This window comes from Sus scrofa, chromosome 10, assembly GCF_054392235.1.
Source record: "Sus scrofa isolate SSC_HxYL_T2T_F1_AM1 chromosome 10, Sscrofa_HxYL_maternal_Yorkshire_Landrace_v2.0, whole genome shotgun sequence".
Classification (NCBI taxonomy): domain Eukaryota; kingdom Metazoa; phylum Chordata; class Mammalia; order Artiodactyla; family Suidae; genus Sus; species Sus scrofa.
The window spans coordinates 71,692,889-71,714,764 of NC_139392.1; the positions used below are offsets into that span (position 1 = coordinate 71,692,889).

The window sequence follows — 21,876 nt, forward strand, 5'->3', positions numbered from 1 at the left end:
TCAGTGGAACCAGAACACACCCTCACACCACGCACAAAAATAAACTCAAAATGGCTTAAAGACTTAACCAAAGACACTATAAAATTCCTAATTTTTAATTTTGATAAAGTCCACTTTATTTTTTTTTTCTTTTGTTAGCTGTTCTTTTGGTGTCATATCCAAAAAAATCATTGCCAAATCCCATGTCAGGAAAATTTTTTTTCCTTTTTTTTTTTTTTTTTTTTTGCTTTTTGGACTCTACGCATGGCATATGGAAGTTCCCAGGCTAGGGGTTGAATCAGAGCTACAGCTGCAAGCCTACGCCACAGCCACAGCAATGTGGGATCCAAGCCATGTCTGTGACCTACACCACAGCTCACGTCAATGCCAGATCCACAACCCACTGAACTTGCAATCCTCATGGATGCTAGTCAGATTAATTTCCTCTGCATCACAATGCGAACTCCATATTATGTGCTAATTTTTGTATATGATTTTTGTATATATGTCTGGCTTTGTTCTTTTATATGTGAGTGTTTAGTTTTCTGAGCACCATTTCTTAAAAAGATTTGTACTCTCCCTTTTGGACAGTCTTGGCTTTTTCCTTGAAAGTCACTGGCTATATATGTGAGGGTTTATTTCTGTGTTCTCTATTTATTCTGTTGGTTTTAAAATGTGTACTTAATGCTGTAGCATTTATTTTAATTATTGTAGCTTTGTAGTTAGTTTTGAAGTATGAGTCCTCCAACTATTTTGTTTTTCAGTATTGTTTTGCTGTTTAGTGCCTCTTGTAGTTCTGTATGAATTTGAGTGTCAGCTTTTCCATTCTGCAAAAAAAGCTGATGGAATTTTTATTGGATCGTGCTGTATCTGTAGATTGCTTTGGATAGTATTGAAATCTCAGCAATATTAAACTTTCCAACTCATATACACAGCTGATTGTCCCACTTATGTCTAATTTCTTTCAACAGTATTTTATAGTTTTCAGTGTTTAAATATTAAAGGATCTTGGTTAAATTTATACCCGAGTACTTTTTATTATTACTTCATTTTAAAAATATTTTATTCTTTTTGATGCTGTTGTAAATGGAGTGATTTTTTAAATTTCTTTTTGGGTTGTTCATTATTGGAGTAGAGAAAGAACTAATTTTTTACATGTTGATTTTATATCCTGCATCTTTGCTGAATTCACGTATTCTAATGGTATTTTGTATGTGTCTGGAATAGAATTGTTAGGGTTTTCTACATATAAGAAATGTTGTCTACATGTCCGTAAACATAGATAATTTTACTTCTTCCTTTGTAATATGAATGCCTTTTAGTTCCTTTTCTTTCCTGATTGCTCTGGCTAGAACTTCCAATAGTCTCGTGAGTAGACGTGGTGAGAGTGGGCATCCTTGTCTTGTTCTGATTCAAGGGAAAAGGCTTTCAGTTATTCACCAATGAGAATGATGTTAGTTACAGGTTTTTCTTATGTATTCACTTGTGTTTTCTTCTGCTTTGTCTATTCTGCTGTTAATCCCATCATGTGTATTTTTTAAAAAATCTCATACATCGTTATTTTCATCTCTAGATGTTTGATAACAGTTTGTTAAGTTTCGCTCATGTCTACCTAACTTTTTTAACATGTGGTATATGGTTATGATCTTTTTTTGTCTTTTTGTGTTTTTACTCCACACCTGTGGCACATGGAAGTTCCCAGGCTAGGGGTTGAATCGAAGCTACCAGCTGCCACCTTAAACCACAGCCACAGCAATGCAGGATCCGAGCTGTGTCTGCAGCCTGCACCACAGCTCAAGGCAACGCCAGATCTTTAACCCACCGAGCGAGGCCAGGGATCGAACCTGTGTCCTCATGGATGCTAGTTGGGTTCGTTAACTGCTGAGCCTCAATGGTAGTCCTGGTTATGATCGTTTTTAAGAGTCTTCTTTGCTAGTTCTAAGTCAGTTTCACTTGATTGCTTTTTCTTCTTTTGATAAGGCAGGTGATTCCATTGATATGTTCTAGTTTCCCATTCACAGGCACAGATGATACTATGTTTGGTAAATTTTCATGTCTTCCTTACTGCTTTTTTCAAAGGCTTTATTGATTATACTACCTAGTTTTAACTAACTTAACCTTCATAAAATAGGCAGGTGTGCCTAAGAAAAGGTTTCACTATGAAGAATAGTCAATAAACTAAAAACAAAGGCATGTTACCGAAGCTCTTGAATACTGGGATAAAGATGCTAAGCAAAAACTGGAAAAACGTCTGGCAGATTTGAAAACAGTGATGATGTGGATAAAAATGTTAAATAGCATTTTGGTTATGAGAATACATGCAGCTTATGGAAAGCTGGCATCAACATGTAAATGATAAGAATATTTTTATAAACAATATTCCCAAGTTTATAATGGATTTTTCACTTTTTAACTATGATGTTAATATTTCATTGTCTGGAATATTAGATCTGAAAGCTACAGATAACACCCTCAGGAAGCATCAAGGTCAAGAGACAGGCAGCCTGAGAGGGCACCTTTTCTGGACACAAACCCCCTCAGTTCCTATGCATCTTCCTTGGTTCCTCTCATGAATCCCGTGTGTAGACTCTGAGCTCTTTGGTGCTTTAGGGCATTTCTTCTTCAACCAGTAAGATGCTGATGTTACTCCAGTTCTGAGACTTGGCTAAAAAGTGTGAAATTCCCCTAATGGTGTATAACCACACATTCACATATTTTGACCAGTATTCTGCAATATTAGAAAACACTGTTTGAAATGTAATTGTTGCGTCAACAGCTATGTTCATTGTTTCCTTATTGTTAATTCCTCATCCGCTGTGTTCCTTGTGGGTGACTCTTGCTATTGCTTCTGTGATTGTGGGAGTGATGGGGTGCATGGCATTCTGGAACGTCAATTTTTTTTTTGTTGTTTTGTTTTTTGTCCTTTTTAGGGCCACACCTGAGGCATATGGAGGTTCCCAGGCTAGGGGTCTGATTGGAGCTGTAGCCACTGACCTACACCACAGCTCACAGCGACGCCGGATCCTTAACCCACTGAGCGAGGCCAGGGATAGAACCCGCAACCTCATGGTTCCTAGTCAGATTCGTTTCCACTGAGCCACAGCAGAAATTCCTGGAATGTCGATCTTGATTCTATATCCATGATTAATCTTGTCATTTGTGTAGGGTTTTCTGATGATTTTTCTGCACACATTTCCTATGGCTTTGTTTCCAGTTCAAAGCCAAATAACCATTGAGGCATTGTATCTGCTAGGCTACCCCATGCTACAAAGTGCAGTTTCAACAATAACAGGGATGTGTATCTTACTGCAGCTAGAGAATACATCTTCAGAACATTTTCTTTATGATGGTTTTTTTTCCATTATAGCTGGTTTACAGTGTTCTGTTAATTTCTACTGTACAGCAAGGTGACCCAGTCACACATACACATATACATTCTTTTTTCTCACATTATCATGCTCCATCATAAGTGACTAGATATAGTTGCCAGTGTTATACAGCAGGACAGAACATTTTTTAAGATTATGTTTTTGTTATGGTGTTTGGAGCTGCTCATGTCCTCATTTTTATTCCAGTATTCTTAACCTTTTTTTGAGTAACCTGGAGACAGTGACATACAAATTATGCATATGGCAGAGGCAGCCCTTAGACTGCTAAGATATATGTGCAGAAACAGAAAATTATAAGAGAGAAAGACAAGATTGAGAGAGGGGAGGAGAACACAAACATTCTGGAAACATCTAGTTTGAACCAGTGCCCTTTGTTTAGTTCCTGCACCAAGTCACAGCTGTTTCTCTCAGTCACATCTTCTCAAGTTTTGGGTTTTTTAAAGCCATATAAGTAAGATGTAAATAATTTCATATTTTTTATATAGATGTTGTGGCATATTTCTTTATCTAGACCTGGTGAATACAGGATTATTTAATATACATGATTTTTTGTTACACTGCAATGAAATTGTACACTTGGGTTTTCCTTGGATTGTATTATCAGCACTGTCCTTTAACTCATGGTTGCCCATCATTCTAGGCATGACTTTATCAACTCCTTTATTACCTTAGCCCAAAGCAGCAAACTATTTGTTTTTTAAATCTTTGGTTTACAGAAAGTCCACATACTGCACATTTTGAAATTCATTTTTATTACCTAATCTGTGTGTGTGATGGATCACCAGAAATCATCCAATAATTACTAATATATTTACATATTGGTGACAGGTGTTCTAGGAAGCATTTAGTATATGAGGGTGCTGTTCGTTTTAGTTGTGGCTGTTCTGAATTAATTGTGACAAGCTAATAAGATCTTTTGAAAGTTACTTTCCCAGCTTCTTGAGCTAATGTTTTCCCTCTGGCCAGGGGGATAGATTGCACATTAATTTTGATACTCTTTTAGGACATGCCGGCAGCTACTGTTCACTTAAGCCTGATGGTATGTGTCAACTACTTTTCCTGGAAAGGAAGAGGTGGGGGCGGCTGCTATACTAGAACCTTCTGTGAGTTCTGGTGGAGCGTGTCTTCTCTTTACATAAATCAGTACATGCAAATTTTCTCAGCACTTTGAGCATTCCTCTTTGACTTGTGGAGATTCTTAGAGGGTTGGGCACAGATGTTTTTGTGTGTAAATTGTTTTTGCAGTTGTGCACTTTCAAGTGTTTATTGACAGGTTATATAAAACGAATGTTGTTTTTTAGTATAAAAACAAGCAAAAGAAAAGACAAGGGGAGTGAGTGAGCCTTTTATAATTTTATCAGTCCTCCAAGTTGCCCTCAGTCAGAATCTGACTTCGGGTGTTGGCTAGCTGTGGACAATGCTCTTTTAAATTGCTAGGAGGAGTTCTCTGACGGCCTAGCAGTTAAAAGATCCGGTGTTGTCACTGCAGTGGTACGTGTTGGATCCCTGGCCCAGGAATTTCCTCATGCCATAGGCACCACCAAAAAAAGAAAAAAAACTAAGGGAGCCCCTGGAAAATGGCCCCGAACCTTGTCCAGAGATCGTCTTCTCTATATTGGTGCAGTGAATCTAGCTCTTGGCTTTAATATGCAGAGTCAGTCACCACCGTACACTGGATTTCCTTTTTTCCAATACGATTTTTATTTTTTCATCAAGTCCAGTTAGGTGAATGTTTGAATTCTACAAGCATTTGGTCTTCATTTTTCCTGACTGAATCCTAAGCTGCTAAACTTGAGTGCACTTTTTCTTTTATCTTCATACCCGTAACTCTTAAGAATCTAGGTGTGAATTTGGGCATTTGATAAAATGTTTTTGTCGTTGTTGTTTGTTCATTTCCTGGTTTTCTTGGTAATTGCTTTTTTGGACCACAGTTCCTTCAATACTACCTTCTCTGTGTGTGTTTTCCTAGTGTACTCTTTCGATGCTCTCTCACTTCCTCTTCTGTATATATTTTAGTTATTTTCACAGTGGTTACCATGGGAATTACAGGTAACATTCGTAATTTTTTTTTTTTTTTTTTTTTTGCTCCTAGGGCTGCACCTACAGCATATGGAGGTTTCCCAGGCTAGGGCTTGAATTGGAGCTGCAGCCACCAGCCTATACCACAACCATAGCACCACAGCCGAGCTGTGTCTGTGACCTATACCACAGCTCATGGCAGCGCCAGATCCCCAACCCATTGACCAAGGCCAGGGATTGAACCCACATCCTCATGGATCCCAGTCAGGTTCCTTAACCACTAAGCCATGGAGGAAACTCTGGTAATTGCTTTTAACAGTATGTTTTACTGCACTTCTTAACAAAATTTTCCTTTTTTCAAGGTGTTGACTTTAAGGTGAAAACAATTTCAATGGACGGAAATAAGGCTAAACTTGCAATACAGGTAAGAATTTTTAAAATGTATTTTCTATAAATATTAAACTTGTACTTTGGGAAAAGCAGAAATTAGTATGTGTGGTGCTCTAGAAGTGAACGAGCAATATGTATTAAATAACTTGGCAGATTTATGTTGATTAAAGGATAAACAATAAATAGTTATAATTCAGTAATTAGGCAGAGACTTGTTTTACTTAAATTTTTAAAATATATAATCTCTTCAGAATATTTGAAAACAGAGTATTAAAAAAACATCTGGGAGTTCCTGTCATGGTACAGCGGAAATGAATCCGTCTAGGAACCATGAGGTTGAGGGTTCAATCCCTGGCCTCAATCAGCGGGTTAAGGATCTGGCATTGCCATGAGTTGTGGTGTAGGTCGCAGACTCAGCTCAGATCCCACGTTGCTGTGGCTGTAGTATAGGCCACTAGCTGTAGCTCCGATTAGACCCCTAGCCTGTGAACTTCCATATGCTGTGGGTGCGGCCCTGAAAGGCAAAAAATAAATAAGTAAATAGGAGAATAAACAGACCGATTGCCAAATGCAACTCCTCATCCTCGGATTCTGGACTGAAAAAAAAAAAAAAAAGTTAAAAAAAACCACAACATTATCTTGTCTGCCAAAGAGAATCATTGCCATGGAACATGTTTCTTTAAAGTTTTATAAAGACAATCTAGACTGAACTCACACTAAGGGCAGTTGTTGGGTAGAAGGGGAATGAAGCAATACTTAGAAAAAAATTATTTTTCATCTTTATTGGTATAAATATGTATAAAATTTGAATCTGCCAACTTTGTTATTGTTGTTTTTAGTACTGATACCCCGTGTTTACGTACTGGCGTCTTTTCATTTGCCTGTGAACCTACCTGTCCTGATCCATATTCTCTGCTAACTAGACCTCTTCGTGGTCCTGCTGAGTAAGGTAGCATTAGCTGTCAAAAACACCCAAGAGTCTCAGTGTCTATGTCTGTCTGCCTTTCTTCCCCTCTTCCTCCTTCCTTCCTTTCTAGCTCTGCCTATCTAAAATAGGATTGCTAATATATTTAGTATGTGTAAACTTTATAAAAATATGTTCATATATCTGATTCCCACATATGCCATAATTAAAATTCTAAACATGATAAAACAGTAGAACTGATCAGCAGGCGTCAGCGGGAGATGTACTTCGTCATGGTGGTTAAAGGGCAAGTGCTGTCTGGGTGTCAGTCACAGAGGGACACAGCAGTGTCCATGCACTGTATGAGCTCTTTCATGTTAAGGACGTTCTCTTGAGTGGCACAGAATTTCCAACACACATTTTCTTCTAAACAACAAGTAACTAACTGTATGTCTACTTTTTTTTCTGTTAATTTTTTTCAAATCTACAATACTTGACATGATTGATGGCCTCTTTGTCCTGTCCCTGAAATATACTTAATCAGAACAGTAATGTGCAACAGAAAACAATTTGGAAAATGTTGGACTAGACCAGAGTAAAATATATTGAAGTTTAGGAATGTTGGCTTCATCATCATCTTTTTTTTTTTTTTTTTTTTTTGTCTTTTGTCTTTTTGTCTTTTTAGGGCTACGCCCGTGGCATATGGAGGTTCCCAGGCTAGGGGTCTAATCAGAGCTACAGCTGCCAGCCTACACCACAGCCACAGCAACACGGCATCTGAGCTGAGTCTGCGACCTACACCACGGCTCACGGCAACGCCAGATCCTCAATGCACTGAGCAAGGCCAGAGATGGAACCTGTGTCCTTATGGATACTAGTTGGGTTCGTTAACCTCTGAGCCATGAAAGGAAGTCCAAGAATGTTGGCTTCTTTCTCTACTGAAGTGGGGCCTCATTTTCCATATACTTTTCTTGCTTGATTCATTATCGTTTTCCACCCTTGCTCCAGGTTTGTGAAATATACAATTTATTTATTTATTTACTTACTTATTTATTTTGTCTTTTCTAGGGCTGCACCAGCGGCATATGGAGGTTCCCAGGCTAGGGGTCTAATCAGAGCTGTAGCCGCTGGCCTACGCCAGAGCCACAGCAACTTGGGATCCGAGCCGCATCTGCAACCTACACCACAGTTCATGGCATTGCTGGATGCTTAACCCACTGTGCGAGGCCAGGGATCAAACCCACAACCTCCTGGATCCTAGTCGGCTCCATTAACCACGGAGCCACGACGGGAACTCCCTGTAATATACAATTTAGAGTAGAATGTGAGGCTCGATGGTTGCCCTGAAATCTTACTTACAGACAGGAGGGTTTGGGTTTGTTAATTTACTTTCTAGTTCCTGCTCAGTAAAAAGGCTGGCAGGTTTTACTGAAGTGACATCTTTATCATAGGCTTATAAGTGTTTTTAAAATAAGATAGGCTCCTCCTGACTATAAAGATAACACAGGCTCATTCTAAGGAGGAGAATTAAAACAGTATGAAATACATAGAGAAAAAAGTTCACCTTTAACCAATGTCTACATACTCATGAACAGCCTTTAAGATATGTTAGATGCCTGCACATTGTTACACATGTTTATATGCAGTTTTCCAGAAGACAGGATTGTATCATGTTTTTTCCACAGGCTTACCATCCCCCTGCTCCCAACACACAATTTGCACATTATTCTGTGTCAGTGAATACAGAGGTACATCATTGTAAAGGACCACTTGTATTCCATCTGACGGCTATACTTTAATTTACTCAACCCTTAGTGAAAGATATTTACATTGTTACTAGTTTTCCACAAAGAGGAGCAGTGCTCTAATGAGCATCCTAATGGACACATCTATGTGTACTTATCCAGCTAGCTGTGCATTGTGTACTTGGAAGTTGAGTTGTTGGCTCAAAGAACATAAAGACCTAGCACTGGGAATAGGAAAAAGGTCTTCTGTACTGTACATTGTTAATCTCTCTCATTGTTGCCCGAGTAATAATTTTTCACTTATATTGCCTTTCTTTTGATTGGTAAGATTTTTTCTTTTATGTATTTATTATCTTTTAAGGAATTTTCTTTTATATGCCTTGCCCTTCTTATATTAGTGTTCATATTTTTCATGAATAAAGTCTTTATATAGTGGAAATAATAGCTCTTTGTCATATGCCACATTTTCCCCTACTCTGTCATTTGTCTTTAAAATTGTATTTAAGAATGAGTGTGTGGTAATATTCTTCATGTGTGTGTAATACTAATTCTGTCATATACTGCAGATGTTTTTCCTGATTCATCACTAACCTTCAAATCTTGTTTAGGATGAGTTGTGGGGGAGGTGTGAGCTTTTGGGGGAGAGATGTTTTTGCTATTTCAAGCCCAGCAGGCTTTTTTTTTTTTTTAATGAATTGACAAGTGATTCTAAAATTAGTATCTCAGAGTAGCTATTCACACAAACTCAAAAAAAAAAAAAAAGGTTCAGAATACTGGAGTAAAAAGGAGGCCATGAGCAGCTCCAAATATCATAACAAGAAATATAATCTTAAAAAATGTTCAGAAGATGTATGCTTTAGCTGCAGATAAGACACACACCCCTCTTACTGTTGAAACTGCACTCTGTAGCATGGGGTATCCTAGCAGATACAATGCCTCAGTGGTTATTTGGTTTACCAAGGGCTTTGAACTAGAAACAAAGGCATAGGAAATGTGAGCAGAAGAATCACCAGAAAACCCTACACAAGTGACAAGTTTAATCATGGATATGGAATCAAGACTGACATTCCAGAATGCCATGCACCCCATCACTCCCACAATCACAGAAGCAATAGCAAGAGTCACCCACAAGGAACACAGCAGATGAGGAATTAACAATGAGGAAACAATGAACATTGCTGTTGATGCAACAATTACATTTCAAATAGTGTTTTCTACTATTGCAGAATACTGATCAAAATATGCGAATGCGTGTTTATACACCATTAGGGGAACTTCACACTCTGTAGCCAGGTCTCAGAACTGGAGTGACATCAGCTCCTTACTGACTGAAGAAGAAATGCCCATGGTCTGAATGAAGGCCCGGGAACAAATGATTTCCTGTGATGATGAAGCATTAATATCATATCCAAAAAGTGGAAATTATGTTATAGAGTTGAGCATACCTTTTAAAAGAAATATCCCTGTCATTTACATTTTGACAGTGGCTTTCCATAAATTGCACATATTCTCGTAACCAAAACTCTGTAAGATTTTTATCCACATAGATGTTGTTTTCGAAATCTTGCAGACATTTTTCGAGTTTTTGCCTAGCGGCTTCATCCCAGTAGTCAAGAGCTTCAGTAACAATGACCATGACCCTGGGACCATAACTTGAAAAATACTCTTCTTCTACATTAAAATATGGTGAGATACAGGCGTCATCACTTGCCAAATTTCGAAGGTCTAAACCTTCCTGCACGTGGAAACACCCATACATACTAAGTATGAGGCACAGCATGTACAGAAGCACTACAAAAACCTTGGCCTCTGGTCTTGTGAGAAAAGGACCAAAATAGTCTCTAAGGTAAGGGACAAATTCATTGGATGGATATCATCTGCTTGTTGCTCTGGGAGAGAATTGCATGGGAGACAGCAGGACTTTTTTAATGACAAACATTTTTGGTCGGGAGTTTCTGGCTTCTTCAACCAGCGTAGACAGATCGCTTCTCTTTTACCATCCAAGGCCATAAATGCTCCAAAGCAGGTGATGTTCTAAAGATAACAGAAGAGCAGTGTTGTTCCTGTACAGATGCAGAAGTATTGTAAGGACCTGAAAGAGGTCACAATTCCTGTCTCGAGAGCCAGGACATTTGGTGATGGTGGTGATTGTAATGGACCCTGCCACTTTGGAATAGACATTGGACATCGGCTCTTTTAAGTTATCCATGATGTTGGTCTCTGCCAGGCAGACATCAAGATAAACATGTCATCGACCCCAACACCTATTTAGAAAAAGAAACATAATCTTCATTTATTAACAGCCATTAACAATTAAACAGATCAAACTTCAAGGTAAACTGCTGGAAGTCTGAGAATTTCAAGGTAAACTGCAAGTCAAACCCAGCTGCCTATGGCTTGAGACCTCCTCCTGGCTTTTCTCGGACTCTCTCTCTCTGCCTTTCTTCTGCTGTCACAAGTAATCCTTCCTCTCAGTCTCTGCCTTGCTTCATTTCTAAGACCCACAGGGCATAATCTCAGTCTGCTCACTGTGTTATGGCTCCCCTTAAAGCTTAAAGGTGGCAGGGGTTAATCCTTGACTGGCAACTGAAGCTGTCCTTGGGACCTGTTGGACAAAGGATTTCCAACCATGAGGGAGCCCAATATGTCTTCTTTCCTCCTGCTATCTGGTGAACTTGCTGGCTCTTGCTCTCTGCCTAAACTACAACCTCCAGCATGCCATGCGCCCCAGTGCATTCAGCAGCATAGCTTGCAACCCCCTGGGAAATCAGCACACTGAATGCAGCCTCCAGCAAGTTGCAGTTTGCTACAGGCCACACTTTGTTTTGTGGGGACTAAGTTACACCCCAGGTCCCCATGGGCTCTTCTGACAACTTTCTGTTGGGTAATGGCCCACACGTGCTACTCCCAGCCCTTGCTGTCTTAGAGCTGCGCAGCCCCACTGCTGCACTCCATCCTTCCAGCGTGCACCACTCCTCTGCAACTTTTTCTCCTGATTCACCTGCGTAGCAAGGTTGCTTTCTCACCTAACACTTTAGTTCCTCCTTGGGAAAAGCTTTTCTGGACTTAACTGCTCTCTTGCCACTACCAAATTCGTTGTTGTCGATGTCAAATAAAATCCTTAGGTCCCCTTCAATTGTACCTTATAAGACAAACAAACAAGGTGAAGAATTGGCTCTTCTGCTGTTTACTCTCTGACTTTACCCTGTGCCCCAAATACCCTATGGAAATTCTTCGACTTCACGGTCCTCAGGTTCTGACCCTTTGGCATCTTCCATTACAGCCAATTCCCATTCCTGCAGGAGTTCACCCTTCACTTCAGGCCTTAGCAGCCCTTAAGATGTTATAAACTCTTTATTGGGCTGGTCACTTCCAAGCAGCCCACATCCTAAGCTTTACAGATGCTCGGTCTTGAGGAATACATCCCAGCATAGAGAAGCTTACCATAGGACATCAGCTCTATAGATGGCAGATCCTCCCCAAGGGAGATTGTGGCAGTGTCTCTGCATTGGATCACACTTCATCCTCCAGTGATAGGGAAGGATGCCTCACACGAGGTGCCAAGGGTGAACAGAGACGTCTGGTCAGGTATTGAGGGCGGAGTAAAGGACGCCCCAAACTTCAAGCAGAATCTTGAAGGAAATTCAGGGGATATCCTAATTACCCTTTCAGGTGTCTTCTAGGTAAAGTTTCTGGGACACTGGACCTCATTTCTAGGAGGAATATTTATTCTCAGTTGCTGGTTACTCACATGGGAGGCTCTCCTTCTCAGCCAAAGGAAACATCTGTGGAATGTATCCCTAAAGACTGTATTATTTTTTAAGATGGGCTGAAAAAGAAAAAGAAAAACACCTCAAAACATATTCTTAACACTGTCTGGCCTTTATGTAATTTGGGGGATTAAAAAAAAAGGCCATAAAAGGGCCTCCTCTCTTACAGTTGGATCTTTATTGCCTCTGGATGGAAAAAATGGATGGAGGCTCCCTATGTTCAGGCCTTTCTGGACCTTTATCAGACTCTTCCTCTATATGGCTCCTGTAATCAGATACCCGAGGAATCAAAAACTCTACTAACACTCTAAATGATTCCCTTCTAACCTCTCCCAATTCTCAGGGCGGGAGTCTGAGCTTCCCTTACTCCTACCAATAACTCTTATCATGTTCTTGAAATATAAACAGCCTGCTTTGCCTGTGACTTCAGCCTTGGGTTAATTAGCAGAACTTCAAGCCAAGGGAAAAAAAAAATACAGAAAGAGGCTTTTAAACTCAAGCAAAGTTAATTTATTCCACTCTTATTTTTGGTTTTGCATTTTTCAGGTAAATTGCCATGACAAGCACGGGGTTATGATTCTCTTTCCTTTTACTGTTGTTTGTTGTTAAAAAGTGAAATCCTCATCTGGAAAACTGGAAACATTGTTGAACTTCACCCTTTTGGGTTTTTTTTTTTTCCTGCAGGAATCAGATTTTGTTCTTTGCATGTATATTTGCTATTGTCTTTTGTGCACATGTGCCGGCTATGGAAAACACATTTCTTTCCTAAATGCAGCCCCTGGAAGTTCAGTCTCCAGAATTGGATGGCTTTCAGTTAGAAACCAATAAAATATAAAAAAGAAAAAAAAAAAGGTGATTTTTCCTTTATCATACATCCTGGCCATAATACTCCCTAGATTATATTTTAAAATAAGCTATGAGATCTCTTGTCGGTGTGGATATGTCTGGCTGGGTAATAAGTGTGTCTCAGTATGTATCTTTGTCTTTGGTATAAATGAGCTCTATTTACTTGGCTTAAAAAAAAGTAAACACAAACAGTTCTAAGTACAAGAAAACAAGCTAAATAAATTTCAGGTTCACATGATCTGGAAAGTATTCAGTATTAATATCTTGTATTAAAGTTAGTTTAAGTTTGCTGTTTGAATATATTAATTAATAGAGACATGTCTTTGGAGTCATCAAGTTTAATACCTTTGTTTTATCTAAGCTTAGCTGCAAGTCAGTAAGATCATACTATATATGTTACAGTATTTGTCAGCAAAGAAATGTATTTGGTGTGATGATACTGTCAAATAATATAATAGTGATAAATGGGATAAAGGCTCTTAAAGTAAACACTCTAAAAATATGTTTAAAAATGTCTACATGAAAGCTTTTTTTTTTCCCCCAGATTTTTGGTAACTTAAAACTTTAAAGTTTTACCAAATCAACAAATGATGAATACTGATTGCTGAACAAATCTAAACTTTACCTATTTTGTTTTCTTTTAAGAGGGAAACCAAAGGTATTTGGGACTATTGATGAATTTGTTTGGTGGCACCCTGAAATATTCTATACAAAATAATCACATACTTTAAAAAATTACTGTGTTTATGTTTGTCTGCAGAATGCTTATATTCATGATTGCTTAAGGAAAGTAGGATGTGTGTTTTCAGTAAAAAAAAAAGGTATGAGAAATGGCATAACATTTTATGAAGAAAATGGGAGTCTACATTTTGGGAAAAAATAAGGGAAGCCTAATAGGGATACAAAAGTTGTAAAAGTTTGCTACAAGGGAAGTTTGGTTACATACATAGATTTTGTTGAAAGTGGGCCAAGACTTGGATTTGTTCTCCGTATTGATAAAACAAGGTTTTCTTGGAATACTCGCTTTGGTAACAGGTTGTATAAATTTCTGTTTTGTTTTGTTTTGTTTTGTTTTTTGTCTTTTGGCCTTTTCTAGGGCCACACCTGCAGCATATGGAGGTTCCCAGGCTAGGGGTCTACTTGGAGCTGTAGCTGCCGGCCTACACTACAGCCACAGCAATCCGAGCCGCGTCTGCAACCTACACCACAGCTCACGGCAATGCTGGGTCCTTAACCCACTGAGCAAGGGCAGGGATCGAACCCTAAACCTCATGGTTCCTAGTCGGATTTGTTAACCACTGCGCCACGGCAGTAACTCCTAAATTTCTGTGCTTTTAAGTGATTTGGGTTTGCTTACTTTTGTTACTTTGGTTGAGTGAATAACTACTATTTCACAGTGATCTATGATTCTGTTTGAGCAAGTGCTTTAAAATGTTTTGAGGATTTCCCATGTGGCTCACAGTGTAACTACTCAGCGTTGCTTCTACCGTGGCTGTGGCTCGACCCCTGGCTTGGGAACTTCCATAGGCCGCAAGTGTGGCCACTAAAAAAAAATAATAAAATAAAATGTTTTGATGTTTTTAACAAACTTCCCAAGTTTCAAATTCTAGCTAAAGTCCTTCTGACCTCTAGTTCACTTGAGTTACATCAGAGGGCCCCTGGAGCATCCCAGAAAAAAAATTATAAAACTAATTGGGATTATTTTACAGATTAAATTAAATCAAGGAACATTGTCAAAAGATTATGGCACATATAGATAAAGTTCCTTCTGCTTCTATAAAAAATTAACCTGTCATTGCCAGGCTTTTGCCATCCTGATGTCCTTATAACATGATAGCAGTCTACTCCTAAATCAGGAAATTTAAAATGAGGAAACAATAGCTATGAATCAAACAGGCCTATGGGAAATCCAAGATGGCTGCTTGACTGTTCCCGGCTCCCTGGTAAACATGATTTTTATTTGATGGGTTAAAGCGTTCCCTTGCTACAGGGCTGATGCCCTCACAATGGAAAAGAAAAAAGACTGAAAAAATGTGCTCTGGGGTATGTTTTCTATAATCTCCAGCAACCAAGGACAAGGTGCACTGGACAAATCATACAAGCCTTAAGAAAAATTTCACACACTTTTTCTTATCACTGTCACTGTCATCCTCAATCCTTAGACAAGGTCAACAGAACTAATGGAAAAACTGGACTCTAACAAAACAAAACTTAACTGCATGGGATTAAAAAAACTGGTAAGTATGATTGTAATTTTTATGATTTTTTATCTAACATGTTACTGGCTTTTAATCTTTATTTTTCACATATAGAAAAGCTCTTTCCTTCAAGTCAATGAATTACATCTATTTGGTAATTTACATCTGTGGGTAAAATTTAAAGATTTTTCTTTTCCCTGCCTGATCCTTCCAGAAATTGGAGACCTTTGGGTTCTGCATCCTTATTAGAAAACTAAAAAGACTGTCTCCACCTAGATAAAAGTTTTCTTGTCAGGTACTCTCAAGTGCCTCATGCACAAAGAAACTGAGAAAATTAACTCTTAAATTTACACTTCTCGCTTAAGAAGTGCCTGTACATTGGACTGGTCTATAAAAAGAACTACTGACTTAAAACAAGGCTCTAGTATGGAAAAAGGGGGAAAAAAAACGTACCAATGCCAGGGTGAAAAGAAAACGACATCGGCAGTAGACAGGTATCACAGGATTGCCAGATCTGACCCATGTGGCTGTTTGTTTTCTTCTTGGTTCCTTTAATTTTACACACAAATCAGATGTTTTTCTATTATGGGCATGATCCTATGTAAATTTTAGAAATCAACCCAGTAGTTGGATTTGTGCTCAGTTATCTGCATCTAGTACGTATTTACCTTGGTGGGTTTCTCCTCTCCGGGCTCTTATTAGTTGGCCCTTTGGGAATTTATTCTAGAAAAAATTATAATTCTGTTTAGGTCCCTATGAATGTTACCAGGGGGATCCCCTCACCTGGCAATTAATAATACCTGCTCTGACCCAGACCATAAATATGAATTTTCTTCTAAAGTTACTCAGGTTCAATTAGAGCAACAAGCAAGACTTCAGCCAAGGAATATAACTAATATAACTTACCACAATTATGGGATAAATTTATGTGGTTAACACCAGCCCCTGGTCATTTAAGTTAAAGGCTTCCTTATGTTAAAAAGAATTAAACCATACTAGGGATAACCAGCCTCATAACACTAGGAACTGGCACTGAGTGACTTATGGACCATGCCAGTAAATACTTTCCCTTAAAGATAAGGACTGGTATAAAACAGACTAAGCTGTACAACCTGGTGATATACTAGGCTACAACTACAAAAAAAGTTCATGACTTTACTGATGACTTTCCTAATCTGCTAGCTGTATGCTTTTTTTAATGAACTGTTTTTACAAAATTATTTGTTATGTGTAACTGAGTCTCTGATAAAATGACATCCAGTTCCATATGAGGCTAACGACTGTAACAGTGTAACTCTAGATATGAGGAGAAACAACAAGAGGGAGTATTTTCCTGGACCATAAGAGACTAGTAAGATAGATGGTCCAGAGACTTTTGCTACTGTTAATCAGGCCTAGTCCAATAATAGCACATTGAGTGGCCGACCAAGGAAATTGTTGCGGGACCTGAGAATGAACATTCTTAATAATGGACACAAAGTGCCTCCCAAACTATGGTCACATGAGGGGGCCACACCAACTGGAAGTTGGCACCTGTCATCTGCCTGTACAAGGGTTAACCCATGAGCTGCTGAAACTGCCGACCTTCAACACTCCCTGAAAGGAGTTCAGGGGGAAAATCAGAAATAAGGCACTCTGCTCTGGAAAAGCAAAAGAGGCTTTCCAATAGTTAGATATTTCCAAGTAAGGATTTTTATGAGCCCAAATTCTTGTATCTTTTCATACCTAGAAAAACACTAAAATTCTCTACTTAAAAGAGACACGTGCACCCGCATGTTCATTGCAGCACTATTCACAATAGCCAGGACATGGAAACAACCCAAATGTCCATCAACAGATGATTGGATTCAGAAGAGGTGGTATATATACACAATGGAATACTACTCAGCAATAAAAAAGAACGACGTAATGCCATTTGCAGCAACATGGATGGAACTAGAGACTCTCATACTGAGTGAAATGAGCCAGAAAGACAAAGACCAATACCATATGATATCACTTATAACTGGAATCTAATATCCAGCACAAATGAACATCTCCTCAGAAGAGAAAATCATGGACTTGGAGAAGAGACTTGTGGCTGCCTGATGGGAGGGGGAGGGAGTGGGAGGGATCGGGAGCTTGGGCTTATCAGACACAACTTAGAATAGATTTACAAGGAGATCCTGCTGAGTAGCATTGAGAACTTTGTCTAGATACTCATGGTGCAACAGAACAAAGGGTGGGGGGAAAATGTAATTGTAATGTATACATGTAAGGATAACCTGACCCCCTTGCTGTACAGCGGGAAAAGAAAAAAAAAAAACACTAAAATTATTAACAATGACATCTGCCTTGGCCACTGAGGAAAAAATACTATTAACAGTCACAATGAGATAGCTGTGGTTCAGACATCCAAAGTACTACTAGGTGACACACAAATCCTTGTATTGCTAAAAACTTAAGTTTTATGAGCTGTGTCAGACAAGACTACCAACTGTTCTCAAAGCAGCATTCATTGGCAGATAGTACCTACAACCTAATGCTTTCAAGGTCTCCTCTTGTTCTAGTGCATTTTTAGACAATGAAAATTACTTTGAACCATACATTAACAAAAGTACATACACAATGACCAATAGCGCCACACACACACACACACATACACACACACACACACACACACACACACTCACTCTTGAAGTTTAACAGCTACTTAGATAAAACCAGACAACTGAATACCTGACTACAAGTCTCCCTGGAGTGTCAGGTCCAGATTGGTTTTCGGGTTTATTCTTAGAAAAAAAAAAATGAGATCTACTTTGTCTACTAACGTCCAGGTTGTCACGAATCCAGCTACTTCTAACTGGGTATGTTACCCCATGGCTTCATTCATTCAGACAGGGTAATCCAGGCCTTGACTCTATCTAGACTAGAGTTAAAATGTTACCAAGCACAACCTGGTTCTTCTTACCCTTGCTTGGGCCTCTAACTACAATGATTCCTTTATCAATCTTTGGCCCCTCCCTCTTAGATCTCCTTGTTAAGTCTGTCTCTTCTAGATTACAAGTTTTACATCAAGACAATGATGTATTCAAACACTCCAGCCACTCCATCGCACAGTTCCTGCTGGAACAGCTACAAAGGTCACCCAGGGGCCCCTGACAAGATAGGGAGCTCTGTGGCCCCATTTAGGTAGGGTCTGTGAGCCCCTTGCCAGCTTGAAGATGCTACAGAAGATAGACCTTCACTCTTCATCTTCCCGATAAAGATTTTTTGGGTCCATGTCTCTCAGGCACGATTTGAGGTAGGGGATAGATGGGCCCCTGGGCTGAGAACAGCTGGGACTTGTAAGGCTGAGTAAATTGGGCCTCGTTTCTCTCCGATACATCAAGGAAAAAGTTAATTGCAGGAGCCGAGCTCTGCTGGAGTAGAAAGATGACCGCTCCAATCACTCCTGGGGGCAAGGAGACCTCCCCAATTACACATGTGCAGAAGGACTCCTACTGGGGTCAAAAAGGAGGGGGCGCCAGGTCATAATAAGTCCTGATACCGTCCTGGCACCCTTTGCTCTGGAAACCATCTTTGCCAAAAATGCACACGCATATTGGGGAGGGTCCTGTGTCCAGTCAGGTGTGAGAAATAAAACAAGTTAATTGACTGAAGGTAAACAAAGACCTGGAAGAATTGTCCTTTAGAAGTGAGTTAAATCACCCCTCTGGTGCACTCCTCGTTGAGGGGGACATCCGCACCCACATTCCTCTGCAGGGTATTCTTAGCTTCTGACTTAAATAAATGACTTCCCTGTGTGCTCTCCCACATGTTGTACTGTGTCTCTAACAATAAAATTTACACTTGTTTTCAGTCCTTGCCTCCTTGAAACATTCTTGCTTTCAACAGGGGGCAAGAATCAGGCAATTCTACTTTTAGTCTCTCGCTGGTCTACAGACTAGGACTCCTGGTTTTCATCCAGGCTGCCCAGGTTCAGTTCCTGAGGAGAAGATTAAATTCTCGCTCCAAGCCATCACTCACTGCTGTTTCTCCAAGATCAATGATACAACTACCACTGAGGAGAAGAAGGAAGGCAGAGGCCCTGTGGTACAATTGGATGAAATCTGGGTACGGGGCCTTAATCCAGGTGACAAGAGCCACTGAGCCAAAAATCAGGGCTAGAGGCGTCATAAAATTTGCCAACAATGTCAGGTCCTGCCCATACCAGATTTCATCTGAAATGATCCAGCTCAAGTTGATCATGCTGTGCATCAGCAACTCACTATCCAGCCAGACATGTTACATTTTCGTAAAGTAGAAGCTTCCCAAAGTCCAAAGAACCCAGTGGAAATACTGTTGCTGTCAAACGCCCACACGTGCCAGCCTCTGCTGATGGCTAGGAGTATGCTGAGAGCCCAGGCCAAAGAACTCAGAAAAAGGTCCATCAGTTTGAAGACCAGGTCTTTCATTTCAGGTTGACTGAAGAGGAGGTAGAGGCATCATGAAGTCAAGCCAGGAACATCAAAGAGACAAAATAAACAGATTGAGCCACAGGTTACAGAGTGTTATTTACATCTTGTCCTTCTTATCTAAAAAAATTATATTTTAGTGTTTTATGTATGTATTTGGCTTCGATTTTAGTATCAACATTTTATGTAAGAATAAACGATGCCGAGAAATACATGACCATGTTTTTCTTTTTTTTTTTTTTTTATTATTATTTTCCCACTGTACAGCAAGGGGGTCAGGTCATCCTTAGATGTATACATTGCAGTTACAGTTTTTTCCCCCACCCTTTCTTCTGTTGCGACATGAGTATCTAGACATAGTTCTCAATGCTATTCAGCAGGATCTCCTTGTAAATCTATTCTAGGTTGTGTCTGATAAGCCCAAGCTCCCGATCCCTCCCACTCCCTCCCCCTCCCATCAGGCAACCACAAGTCTCTTCTCCAAGTCCATGATTTTCTCTTCTGAGGAGATGTTCATTTGTGCTGGATATTAGATTCCAGTTATAAGTGATATCATATGGTATTTGTCTTTGTCTTTCTGGCTCATTTCACTCAGTATGAGATTCTCTAGTTCCATCCATGTTGCTGCAAATGGCATTATGTCATCCTTTTTTATGGCTGAGTAGTATTCCATTGTGTATATATACCACCTCTTCCGAATCCAATCATCTGTTGATGGACATTTGGATTGTTTCCATGTCCTGGCTATTGTGAATAGGGCTGCAATGAACATGCGGGTGCATGTGTCTCTTTTAAGTAGAGCTTTGTCCGGATAGATGCCCAAGAGTGGGATTGCAGGGTCATATGGAAGTTCTATGTATAGATTTCTAAGGTATCTCCAAACTGTTCTCCATAGTGGCTGTACCAGTTTACATTCCCACCAGCAGTGCAGGAGGGTTCCCTTTTCTCCACAGCCCCTCCAGCACTTGTTATTTGTGGATTTATTAATGATGGCCATTCTGACTGGTGTGAGGTGGTATCTCATGGTAGTTTTGATTTGCATTTCTCTTATAATCAGCGATGTTGAGCATTTTTTCATGTGTTTGTTGGCCATCTGTATATCTTCCTTGGAGAAATGTCTATTCAGGTCTTTTGCCCATTTTTCCATTGATTGATTGGTTTTTTTGCTGTTGAGTTGTATAAGTTGCTTGTATATTCTAGAGATTAAGCCCTTGACATGACCATGTTTGTGAGTCATTTCCGTAACACAATTTGACAGTACCTTTCAAAAGTTGAAGTGTTCACTCCTCTTGTCCAACAATCACAATTCCAGACATTGATACTATAACGTCTTTATAAACATTTGCAGAAATACATGTAGAGAGATGTTGGTTCCAGCACCGTTTCTCATATAAAAAAAATTTGGAAATAACCTAAATGTGAACAGAAGAATGCTTAAATAAATCATGGTACATTCATAATTATAGTGGAATTTTACCTGGCCATTACCAGGAATGAGTTAATTCACATGAGCTGTCTGAAGAAACTTGTGTATGATACTAGAAAAAGCAAAATGAATGATAATACATACGGCATAACCATTTGTATTAAAGAAAAACAGGTATAGGAGTTCCATTCATGGCTCAGTGGTTAACGAATCTGACTAGGAACCACGAGGTTTCAGGTTTGATCCCTGGCCTAGCTCAGTGGGTTAAGGATCTGGCATTGCCGTGAGCTGTGGTGTAGGTCGCAGATCCCTGGCTCGGATCCCACGTTGCTGTGACTCTGGTGTAGGCTGGCAGCTACAGCTCCAATTAGACCTCTAGCCTGGGAACCTCGGTATGCTGCGGGTGCAGCCCTAGAAAAAGGCAAGAAAGAGAGAGAGAGAAAGAAAAAGAGAGAAAGAAAGAAAGAGAAAGAAAGAGAAAAAGGAAGGAAGGAAAGAAGAAAAAGAAAGAAAGAGAAAAAGGAAGGAAGGAAGAAAGAAAGAAAAATAGGTATAATTTTCTTGGTATGCAAACAGATACATACTTTGGTGAGGCCAAAAATCAAACCTGTGTCCTCATATATACTAGTCAGATTCATTACCACGGAGGCACTGACAGACTCTCTGATATATACATTTTTAAGTTTTATTACTGTTTTGTCTTTTTAAGGCCGCACTGGGGGCATATGGGGGTTCCCAGGCTAGGGGTCAAATCGGAGCTGTAGCTGCCAGCCT

The 21,876-nt window shown here is 39.6% G+C and overlaps 1 protein-coding gene across 4 annotated transcripts in view; it reads left to right on the top strand.

The window, feature by feature from the left end:
- LOC102158400 (ras-related protein Rab-18-like) overlaps nucleotides 1–21,876 on the top strand; it is a 49,318-nt gene that overhangs the window by 21,647 nt on the left and 5,795 nt on the right. Inside the window, exons 3-4 of one of the 4 annotated variants that reach the window (XM_084980224.1) lie at nucleotides 5,750–5,811; nucleotides 9,388–13,047. In XM_084980224.1, the coding sequence (XP_084836350.1) occupies nucleotides 5,750–5,811; nucleotides 9,388–9,414 (89 nt within the window). In that variant the 3' untranslated portion in view covers nucleotides 9,415–13,047. Of the gene's footprint in view, nucleotides 1–5,749; nucleotides 5,812–9,387; nucleotides 13,048–21,876 lie in introns of those variants that run through there. The other 3 variants (XM_084980222.1, XM_084980223.1, XM_084980225.1) reach the window with 3 other exon arrangements.